The sequence below is a fragment of the Patella vulgata genome, chromosome 6 (genome assembly GCF_932274485.2).
Source record: "Patella vulgata chromosome 6, xgPatVulg1.2, whole genome shotgun sequence".
Lineage (NCBI taxonomy): Eukaryota > Metazoa > Mollusca > Gastropoda > Patellidae > Patella > Patella vulgata.
Window position 1 is genome coordinate 47,409,784 of NC_065884.2, and position 12,202 is coordinate 47,421,985.

The 12,202-nt window shown below is 31.6% G+C and overlaps 1 protein-coding gene across 5 annotated transcripts in view; it reads right to left on the reverse strand.

Annotated features, from left to right (window-relative positions):
- LOC126825090 (cytoplasmic dynein 1 heavy chain 1) overlaps nucleotides 1–12,202 on the reverse strand; it is an 83,390-nt gene that overhangs the window by 14,333 nt on the left and 56,855 nt on the right. For 3 of the 5 annotated variants that reach the window (XM_056101933.1, XM_056101934.1, XM_050554561.2), the window contains exons 60-74: nucleotides 11,829–12,008; nucleotides 10,479–10,632; nucleotides 7,391–7,586; nucleotides 5,753–5,870; nucleotides 4,987–5,202; nucleotides 4,388–4,526; nucleotides 3,657–3,757; nucleotides 3,205–3,389; nucleotides 2,680–2,749; nucleotides 2,334–2,480; nucleotides 1,828–1,917; nucleotides 1,625–1,685; nucleotides 1,261–1,348; nucleotides 681–846; nucleotides 171–305 (exon numbers count right to left, since the gene is read on the reverse strand). In XM_056101933.1, the coding sequence (XP_055957908.1) occupies nucleotides 171–305; nucleotides 681–846; nucleotides 1,261–1,348; nucleotides 1,625–1,685; nucleotides 1,828–1,917; nucleotides 2,334–2,480; nucleotides 2,680–2,749; nucleotides 3,205–3,389; nucleotides 3,657–3,757; nucleotides 4,388–4,526; nucleotides 4,987–5,202; nucleotides 5,753–5,870; nucleotides 7,391–7,586; nucleotides 10,479–10,632; nucleotides 11,829–12,008 (2,046 nt within the window). Of the gene's footprint in view, nucleotides 1–170; nucleotides 306–680; nucleotides 847–1,260; nucleotides 1,349–1,624; nucleotides 1,686–1,827; nucleotides 1,918–2,333; nucleotides 2,481–2,679; nucleotides 2,750–3,204; nucleotides 3,390–3,656; nucleotides 3,758–4,387; nucleotides 4,527–4,986; nucleotides 5,203–5,752; nucleotides 5,871–7,390; nucleotides 7,587–8,035; nucleotides 8,232–10,478; nucleotides 10,633–11,828; nucleotides 12,009–12,202 lie in introns of all 5 variants that reach the window. The other 2 variants (XM_050554557.2, XM_050554562.2) reach the window with 1 other exon arrangement.

Here is a 12,202-nt window from a genome sequence, read left to right on the forward strand (position 1 = left end):
AGACAGATATTATGCTTAAATGTTACATATTTTATAGTTGAATATTCTTTGGGGTTTTTTCTTCATTTTAATCTTCATCTAATTATGTTGTCTATGATGTACTCTTCAACTGTTTATTTGTTTTTTGTATCAAATCTAGTCCTTTGATCAACATTTAATAAAATATATACCTTGAATAAATCTGTAGTTATAATAGATAACCTGGAGGCATATTCTTTAACATTGTTTAACTGTGGATTACTAGACAGTACTGCGTGGAATATCTCAAAGAACAGTTGTAGTGAATACTGGTATAGGAAATGAACCTGTAATAAAAGAAATAGATTTTATTTAAATTAAAGACTATTACACCCATCGCAGATATCTCAAAGCCACTTTACAAAATATGTTTCGTGGAATAAAAGTAATGCCAGATCACTAGTGCCATTTGGCCCATTATCATTGCCAATGTATCAATGATTATCAGACTAATTGTTGTAAACCGAACGAAAATAAATCCAGCCTCTGGACTCACCAAAATATGTTGTTTTCCTTGATGAAGAGTGATCAACAAATGTAGCAAAAAGTGAATCATATATGACTGCGATAAGAAAAGATCTTTTTCAGCAAATATAAACACAATTGTTAACTTCAGACATGACAGTTTTCAATGAATGGTTGTATAGTAAAATAAATGTTACCTGTTGTAAACCAGATAATGTAAAGTATATAGAACTACAGGATTGAGCTAATGGTACATATTGTTGTGATGTTGTTTCAACTTCAGCCATAACTACATCAGTTTCTTCTACTTTACGTGCTACTTCAGCTGCTTCTGTCTTTAATGTTTCTAGATGACTCAGAATACTGTAATAACACCAATACAACTTCTTTAAACAGAGTTTAATGCATTATCATGGGACAAAAAAAGATAACATACCTTTATGTTATTAGTCCAAATGTTTTCTCTATGGCAGAGAATACTAAGAAATCCAAGTAGACCAGAAAGGTGATCCCTTTCTTTTCCTTACATACCATTACAGCATTGGAATTGTTGGTAATGTAAATGTATGAATGTATGATGAGGTTCAGTCACTGAGTGGTTTTTAACCATTTAAGCTCTGTGGCCGAAGTCTTGGCGTAACAAAGTAACACAGATGACCGACATGTGATTCGCAACACAACAATTTCAACATTTAGTCACTGTCAACCCCGTTTAATTATTTCAATGTATACATGTTATAAGTAAATGATAATTTTAAATAAGATAATAATACTAACCTGTCATCATCTAAGATTTTACCCTTTACATCATTCAAAGCTTGTAATAGAGATTTCTCCAATTGTCTCAAACGAAGTTGGAATTCACCTAAAAATCAGAACATTGTACAATTACTGAAATTTCCACAGCAGGAGTGAAATGTATTGACTAACAATAATACATAGAACAGAGTATGTTTTCACTTGACTCATCGGATGTTTGTCAATATAATGACTCTTTCTCAAACAATTATACTATTGTTTATGTATGGCAATTCTATACTTTAATAAACCTATTCATTTAAATGCCAAGAAAATACAGTGTTAAAAATTATCAGGTCAGCAGCATATTTATAATAAGCCCATAATTTATTCGTTAACATACCCTGTAATTTCAGTAAATCCGATCTCTTTTCATCGACATCGGGTCTCTCTGCCTTCAATACCTGCAATTACAAAATAGATTTTTAACTTAGTGTATAAAATGATTTAAAGGTGTACCAAGAAATGATTTGGGACACTTCAAATTTAATTCTAAATGACAAATAATTTTCTGTATAAATGTTGAAAACGTAATGATTTATTTACCTGATTGAGACACTGACTCTGTAAACTACTTCTTGTTACGGTAAAGTTAACAAATGTTACACGGGAACAAATATCTGGTGGAAATTCAACCTACATTTAGAAATAAATATTTAAACTACAATTCTAAACAAATATCTGGTTGAAATTCAACCTATAATCATAAACAAATATCAGGTGGAAATTTAGCCTATACTTGTAATCAAACATTAGGCGGAAATTTAACCTATAATTATTAACAAATATAAAATGGAAATTCAAACAATAATTATTAACAAATATTTGGTGGAAATTCAACTTATAATTATTAGCAAATAATCCAATCTTAATTTCACATCATCATATACATTACAGGATAAATACCTAAATGACTGTGGCCAGTGAGTTTTCTAAGATTCTAAGACTCAACATTATAATGGTAAAAACATTAACACTTTAAGAATCTTTAAATATAATTTTATAAGAATCAGAAATAACAGGTAATAAACCATTATTATAGTCATACTCACATTAGGATCTCTAGTTGATAAGAAGATGGTAAATGAAGGTGATAAATCAATATCTTGATCACCTAATGTTATTAAAACTCGACCACCAGTTCTACGTAATTCACGATTTAATACAGGATTTAATATCGGATCATAACTCTCCACATCCTATAACAACATATATAACATGATTTTAGACAATGGTCATAATGGTTTAAGCCAATCAAACATGACTTAAGCAGACTTCAAAGAGAACGCAAAACTTAAAAGAAAGTAATTATATATGTTTCTGCAGTGTAGACAAATAATAAGATTGTCCGCCAGATCAAAGTTTATCTAATCTTAATTAGATTAAGTAATACCATACCTGAACCAAAAGTGGATTACCAAATCTCAAAGCACTCTCTAAATTTTTACGGAAAGCATCGTCAAGGAAACTGAAATTAAAAATATCCGGTACTTTATCAAATCTCTTTGGTATGAAAATGATTTGAAAGAACTTAATTTTGGCATTGCTTATTTAAAACCCCAATATTCCACACAAAAGGAAAAAGACTTTCGGACCATACACAATAAAAAGCAGTTTTGCTAATAAGTATATTGGTGCAATATTTGTATCAGAATTATTCAATCCACTAGTGAGTTATGTCCATATAAAGTTCACACAACTTCCTACTGATTTCATGCCATCTTTTTCACTCTTTTACTGGCAATCTATCAACTAAAGGATGACACATTTGTATCCATGAACACCAAGGTTAAGATTGTATATAATCTAAGGTTTTTGTTTTGATAGTCAAAAACACTATCTAATGAACACCTTTATTTTTTTTTAATTTTCTATAATTAAACATTTATTTGCTATCAACAAAATGAGAAAATATTACTTTACCTTGTTTTGGTGATTTTTCTATCCTTATATTCATTCATGATAAATTCTGTAGCTTGACCTGAAGGGTCAATGATAAGTGGATATCTGTTAAATCGTTTTAACATGATGGCATTTTCTGTACACAGATCATCTGATGGAAGAGCATTAGCTTGCCATCTTAATCTCTCGTCCGCATTAGATAGATACTGAAATAACAATAATACTTATAAACTATTATCTCCATATTTTTGAATGCTGATTATAATTAATGCTGAAACAGCTTTTAGCTATGAAGGAATGCAAATGAACACTGATTAGCCCTAATCACTATTCAGGAAGGCAACCAGCCTTTATTTTTATGTACATTTTTTTTTTTTTCTTCTTTTTTTATCTTTTGAAATAACCATAATAAAAAATACACTCAAAGTCTAGAAACCACCATTAAAGTTCTAGTACAACAAATTTGTTCTGACCTCTGATCTAGCTAAATCTTGTCTGTATTGTATATTAGCATGGGTTAAATGACTACACCAGCTACCAAATAAATTCTTTCTCATCTGCTGATCAAAATAACCTAAAAAAGATAACTTTTCATCATCACTCCTAATCCAAATTGTTTTCATCTAAAAATCAAATATGTATGAAAGCTAGTTTAAAGGGACAATAACACTCTGGCTGGCTTGACAGCTCCAGAAAATAAAAAATAGCCTTATTCTAAGTACTAGATGTGTTAGTGTCTTACCTGTTGTGTAAATTATCCATTAAATCCTATTTTACTTGTCGAGAGGGTTCAAAAATATTTTTAAATCCATGTCACATTTGAAAAGGTTTACGTTACGCTTTTCAAATCATTTAGTTGAATTTTTCGAATTTTTTAAATTAGGTGTGCTAAGATGAAATTTGTATCATCAATTAATTGGAATATTGTAAAATAGTACAATCTGTTGACCAGAATAAAGATTGGGACATATTATTCAGTTACAACAAGAGTGGTATTGAGCCTTTAATAATCAAAAAAAAAAAAAAACGTTTTAGTGATAATAGCCTGAAGAATCATTTTCACAGGGTACTTTATGGCTTCTTTTCCCAATTTTCTGCAAGTCTGCTCTTTGCCTTCTAACACCTAGCTTACATATTAACCAGTTCAACCCCTATATTTGTTATTTCTAATCCAATTCTGTCTTTTAATTGCGTCATTTCTTACCAGCATACGCCATAAAAGCTGACGACAATAATGTATCACCAATAATAGTTGACATCTGATTTTTAAAGGTTTCACTACCAGCTTCCCATCTCTGTTTCTCACTAGCTAAACTTTGTAACAATGCTACACTTCTCTCTACCTAAAAGACCATAGAAAAAAAGATTCCCTTATATAGTACTTATAAAAAGGTGTTTATAACTTTCGTATCTTACATTTTGGATACAAAATGCATCTTAACATCATTTACTTTAATAAGTTCAAGGAATACTGAATTGTAATGGCCATTTTGCAAAGGTAAAATTAACAGTCTATCTTAAAATTAACAGATGGGAATGTTTTAAATAGGTTAAAATAAGATATAGAATTGTGATGGCCCTCTCTTATTTCGATCAGTGATGAGGCACGTCCTATACTATTAAATTTTTTATTTCAGATGAATAAGTTTTTTTGTTCAATTCAAAAATGTTGAAAGCCAAAAAAATTACATCCATAATCAAGCATAACAAAATATTCAATTTGGGGAAGATACCCCGTCTCACTGTGATTTTTATTTTCAACCTTTAAATATTCTAATTGTACAATAATCTGTAATATAATACCTTAGCCTCAACAGCAGCTAGATTAGATTTAATGGCTTGAGCTTCACTAATAAGACAAGCATATTCCTCTTGGTATTGCTGTATGCTTTTCTCCAAATCATTAATTAGCTTATTAACTTCTTCACCCTTTTGTATATTTTCCTGAGCTTTACTTTCTAGAGCTTTCAATTCATTACGTAGAGGTTCCACTCTGTTCAACATGTCTGCATACTGAATCTAAAAAATACAAAATCAAATGTGTTGGCATACTGATCTAAAATTGTAAATTCAAATCAGTCTATCAAAGTTAAAACATGAAAATCAAAACAATATAAAGACTTTCTTTAAAGGAACAGTTAGAAATGAAATGGGATTTAATGTCATACTTTTCTGCAATGACTGGCTAATGAAGACAGGCATACACCGTGCAGTGTGCTATGAGTGAATTTTCCCGGACCTACTATTATTTTAAATTCCTACTGTCAAGGGCTCTTTTACGTACATGCCAATGTGTACACAGGACCTGTTTTTCTTCCCATCCAAACGACTACACACAGTCCTTGTCAGGCCCTCCGTCCTGCATCAATGACAAGGGAACATTCTCAGCTGACACTGGGAGCTAACCCGAGGAGACTTCCTGGTCAGCGAGCCAGCATCTTTCTTACTGAGCCACCACCTCTCTCAGAAATTCTTTTTTTTTCTTTTTTTTTTTTTTTACAAATCTACGGAGGCAAGATAGGATTGCAGGATTTTAAAAGCTTACAATTGAATCATTGGTAAAACTTACTTGTGCTATAGCCCATTTAACCATGGGACCACAAGCTAAACTAGCTCTATTTATCTTCTCATAATTATAATCAGGATTACTTAAATACTTGCTTTTCATCTTATTTCTAATCTCATCACTATAAAATAATATTAAGATTTTAATAGTTAATGTTTCTGTCATGTTTATTTAATTTAATGTGCATGCACTGAATAGGAATTACAAACCTGGTTATTGTCTTATACTCAATATTCTGCACCTTGGTTATATCAGTAACCAAACAGTTTAATTTACAAGAGCATCGCTATGGCTGCAATATACGTCCACATTCCTGCTTTCATTGATATGAATGAAATATGAAATGGCTGCAATGACTGTAATATGACAAGAGGCATAGAAGGCTAGGCATTGGGTTTGCACCAAAATAAATAGTTGCTGTCTTTACGGTATAAGGAATAAATATGCAAAGTTCCAAGATGATCCATTCAGAATTGCAGCCTTTAGACTCTAATGATAAATACAGAAATTGGGTGTGCTCTTCCCCTGGAGGTTGGACGTGGACCAATATAAAAAGGTGCAATCCTAACATGGATAATTCCTAATTGGATCCAAATCTGTTAATAATTGCAACCTGTATATGATTTACAGACAAAATATTAACATATAAATAGTTGACGTTCCTAGGTTATAAGGAATAAGTATACCAAGTTCCATGATAATCCATTCAGAATTGTGGCCTTCAGGTACTAAACACAAAGATTGGGCATGGTTCTGCTCCTGGGGGTCAGGACATGCACCAAAACCAATAGTTGCCACCCTTAGGCTATAAGGAATACATATGCAAAAACCCAATTGCGGCCTGTATACAATAAACACACAAATTGGGTGTGGCTCTGTGCCTGTGGGTCTGGATATGCACCAAAATAAATAGTTGGGTGACCTGATAATCTATTACCGTTCCTTTGGAGATCAAAACAGTGCGTGGTATATGTGCTGTACTTGATAACGAATGGTAAATTTTACCTACACTTATTTTTATTAAAAAAAATTCTGGTTTTATACAGCTTGGAACACAGGTCTCCATTTCCAGTTGAAGACTGACGAATTTAAGTTGTTTGAAAACGTACCACAAATATTGAGTTAGTTGCTCGGCCCTAAGGAACAAGTTTTAAGGGCTTTTCACATAAAATTAAGCAGTTTTATTCTCGCAAAAATAATTGAGAATGGTCCTTTAAGAATATGCTTCATTAGCGCTATCACAAACTACAAAGTAAGTTCCCTTTAATATGCTTTTGGAACTGAACTGAATACCTGGTAGCACTTACTACTATGAAAATTTTTTCTCAAGTGCTGTTACTGGATTTGGCCAAATAGGCCATCAGACTTTTCAATCTAACTATGATTAACTGTGCTCGATATGTTTCTTATTTGTTTATGCCATAGCTTGTCCAAGTCAACAGTTATTCATCTCTCTAACAAAGGTGAGAGACAGTACAGCCACATTTAAAATGAGTCCTGTTCTGCACATGATGATATGATTCTCAAAAACATCAATAAAGGATTAGCTTTGAAAAGGAAATAAAACCAAGAAATTGGCCATACTATAGTCATAAAAATCATTTGGCAGAATAGAGCTAGCTGTCATATTTTAAAACTCACCTAATGTCATTTGTATCCAATTTAACAATATTAGAGATAAAGTTATCTTTCATGATAACAGCACGGATAGTTTTCCAATCACTAGAATTCTCCCCCAATATTAAACATATACCTTCCAAGGCCAGTTTCACTACAGGTGGGGGATTACCCATAGAACGAATTTCCACTAAATGTTGTTTCTTGATAGACTTGACAGCTAACAGAAAGTAGTATTTATTTAATATAATAATAGATAAATATTTTAAAATGGACTGATTTCAGATTAACAAATTATTATGAAGAAGCTCAAATTTATATAGAATTTCCATAATTATAGTAAATTTATTGATATGAAATCAGTCCACAACTTCGTAGACTAATAAAATTCAAACAGACATTGAAGACTGTTTATCTTTTTTAAGTTTTAATGGAGAGAAGTTTGTCCGGCCAACAGCATTTCCATCAACCCTTCTAAATACTTGTACACGAATCTCATACTTTGGCTCCAATTAAAAATTAATATCAAATATCTTGTTTTTCAAAAATTGAATCTTTCAATGTACGTTGCAACTAGTCGAATTTCATTAGTTTACGAAAATACTCACAATGAAAATATCAAGACTATTTATGCCTTGATACCAACCTCGTGACAATATATTAACTTACGAGATATTATCTGTTGAGAAGTTTATGATAGTAGAGATAAAGTTGTCTCGCATAATGATGCCTCTCAAGGCTTTCCAGTCTAGATCACCTTCGCCCAGTAAAACACAGATCGATTCTATAGCCAGTTTGACAGCAGACGGCGGGTTTGCTAGGGAACGAACTTCTACAAGTTGCTGTTTATTGATGGATTTCACAGCTGTTCACAAAATAAGGAGGCAGGAATAGCAAATAAGGCAAATCATAAAGCAAGGAAATAAAAGGAATTAAGTGCACTGGTGATTGATATGAAATTTTGGTGCTGGCTTTACATAAAGTAAATCTTATGAAATGAAATATCGATCATGGCCGCTTTTAGGGTCTACTTATTTTTACAAAAAAAGATGACAGAAGTGTCTATTTATCAGAAATTTTATAGCAAGTGGTGAAATGATCACAACCATTTTGCAAATTCTCACTTCAGAAATTTTCAGAATAGATTTTTGTTATATGGCAGATAAGTAACTGTAATTCAAAGTAAATATTTCACAAATAGAAAGCTGATTGATCACCTATTTTGATATTAGTTTATGTAATAATACAATATTACTTTCAAATGTTCAACAATGACTTTAATACAACAATTACCAATGCACTTATAAAAGAAAAAAAATCACAATACAATTTTAAAACTCAAATTAGAAAGCCATTAAGGCCGAACAGCCCAGTTAGAATTTATGATTTATAAAGAATAATGATGCATGCAGGGCCTTTATCCTAGAAAATGTTTTTTAATTTGACTTTACAATCAGAATCTTTTCAGAGAAAACTGAATGGCAATTTTCCCAAAATTATTATGCTGAGGATTCATGGAATTTTAATAAAATTGAAATTTTTTTAATTTTCAAAATAATTTTTCTAGGAAACAGACTCAAGACATTTCAATATTTATCAAAAAATTAGAACATTTGTTCCAACTTGACATACCAATGGCAATATCAAAATATATATTTAATCCGGAATTCGGAGAATAACACAAAAAAGTTTGTGCTAGAACACTGCTAGTTTGTCTTAATTATGCGTACTTAAAATTAAAGTTATCTTAAAGTAAATCATCTGAAACATGTCACATTCTACAAGAATCTCTATGCATTATAAACATGTTATGGTTGTTTCATTACAATGAAAAATGCAAAGCAATCTGCAGCATTGGTTTTATATTGATTTTGGTATGTCAATTACTGTAAAACTTGAAATATTTGTGCCATGAATTTATCTCAAACCGTGGACATAATGTTTCATTGAATTAAGGCCAACTGAGGATGTCTCCCTTCTCAAGGCACTTCTAAATTAATGCAATCTCTTGTCATTTGCACTCATTTGATTAGTATTCACCCAATTTCATGTTTTACAGTAGTTAATTCAGTCCACAACAAAATACCCAGACAGCATTACCCAGAAGTAACATTTTGACAAAAATAAGATCTTCAAATTAATGTTTGAAAATCATTACATGTGATTCTATTTCTAAAGAAATTATCAATTCACACCACACATGTCTCTGAATCTGATCAAAAGTTTGTCAAAATGACTACAGCTCATTTGTATCATGCAATTCATTATCTGGTAAGAATTCGGCCGCCCAAAATAATAAAATTCTAAAAAAGCACCTTCAGCAGATCTGATAAACACCACCAGCACAAGACAACATCAATGTAGCTTCAAATATGATGAGCGCTTTTTTTTGTAAGAAGTAAGAGTGATGCATTACAATAAATGTGTCAGCTTTAAAATTCATACAGTATGTGGCAGTGATCATGATTTGGTGCAGGTGATTTCATTCTGGTGCATGATTGTATGGATACAGTATCTGTACGTGATTTGTTTTCATCAGCATTGTGTTTGGGTAGTGATTTGTTTTCATCAGCATTGTGTTTGGGTAGTGCAAAGTAATAGCTAATATCATGCACGGTCACTCTTGCTATAGGGTACAGCCTGGTGGTTTCTACACTACAGATTAATTTCTCTTCACTTCTCAACAAATCATTTCTCTTAACTTCAAACATTTTATGCGGTAATTATCAAAAGCATACATACTATGAATGTATGATATAAATGGGCTGATATAATTTCTTTAATTCTGCATTAAATATAACTAAAATAAGGTACAGACGAAAAGATTGTACTAGAAAGCTAATATCCCATTATCCTCAAACATCCTCTTAATAACTGAATTTTTGGAGATTTGGAGTGCCTGTTTTGCCTCATTTAATGTGCGTGTATGGTTTCATGGAAACCTATCTTAAAGACACTTTACTCTAATACTGGTCTCAACTATAACGTTTTTGAGATACCTGATGCAACTTGTCTCAAAGCAAATCATACTATAGAGACATCCCATTCTATATTTTAAAAGCTTATAATACCAATATTAATAATATATGGCGCTAGGTATTATTTGTCCTACCGTTTTGTGCCTCTATAACTGCTGGCTCTACTTTAGATAGATCTTCTGTAACATTAACTTTCTTCTCACTAATAACTTTAGTTTGTTCAATGAGTGCTTGTTGAATCTCTTGTGATGTTACTTTCTTCTTTTCAGCTTCTTGTTGATCTTTCACCTATAGAAATGAAATAAATTTCTAAAGTCTCAAAAACACAATACTTTAATAATAATTTGGAGACTAACTTATGCAAAGTTTTGTTTTCTATGCTTGTGGGTACCATTGTGAGGGAAAGAATTTACCCACACCAGTTTTCTGCCTACACTTTAAGACTGTTTCTTTTACATGGTTTTAGAATTCCAGAAGATTTTACTGTGAAACTCCTCCTCCTACTTAGGTCCGAAACTAGGACACTTCCTTCTAGACTCTGATATAGGCGAAACAAAAGTATGAAAAAATCAAAATGAGTTTAAATGTTTTCTTTTCAGGTCATATGGATATCAAACTAGTGAACCATGATAATTTGAAACAAATTAAAATGCCAAAATTAAAGATAAGTTGCCAGGCAACCAAACATACACCCACAGCAGCAAAATCGTTGGAGCAGTCGACAAGGGTTGTCACATATTTATGCTTTTGTAGGTAGTAGGAGCATTTACAAGACACTGATATCAATTTCATACAGATCGAATGTTCACAAGGTTCAACAAAGCGAAACAAGGGTCATAAAGTTATTAACAGAAATTGCTTAAATTCTATAGACTTATTCATTTTACTAATCTCAATAATGCATTTAAATTTAATACAGACTGGATCATAACTTTTGTCGTTAGAGCGTTCACAAGGGTTTAACAAGGGCCATAACTCTAGAAGTAATTTACGGAAATTCCTGAAAAACAATAGGCTTCTTTGTTTTATTAATCTAAATAATGCATAAAAATTTCATACTGATCGGAAGATAACTTTAGTCATTAGAGCATTCATATGGTTCAACAAAGTGAAACAAGGGCCATAACTCTGGAAGTTATTAACAGAAATTGCTGAAATTCAATAGGCTTCTTCGTTTTTCTAATTCAAAGAACACGTGTTAATTTTATACAGATCAGACAATAATTTTTGTAGTTAGAGCGTTCACAAGGTTCAACAAAGTGACACAAGGACCATAACTCTAGCAGTAATTAACAGAAATTTAAAAAAAAAAATAAGCTTCTTTGTCTCAATAATGTTAACATTATATATTTGAAACTGATCAGATAATAAATGTAGTCTGTATAGTGTTCAGAAGAAAGTGTCAACGACGGACGGTGGGGATGACAATATACAACCACAGTTCCATGTGAGCAAAAAAATTAAAAACTAATATGAGGACAAACCATCTGTTGTAGTTTACTATTAGCAGCTGTATTTTTCTGTTCTAATTCTCGTCGTTTTACGGACAGTGATTTCTGTAATTCTTCTACTTGGTCTACAGTTTCACGTATTTTCTGTAAACCTATGTTCAGATGAAGTTGTTGTTCTTCTAGATCTGACCTCTTCTCATTGTATAACTTGGCCTGAAATAATAAAGTAAAATTTGAAAATCTCCATTTTGTAAGAATTATTGTTAATGTTTATTTATCTGGATATTTGACATTCTGTAAATTATTCAATGACTATATTTAACTATCAATTGTTCAGTGAAATCATCAATTGTATGATCTCTCAAGCATTATTTTAATATCTACCTGGTAGTCGTAGCATTAAAGGC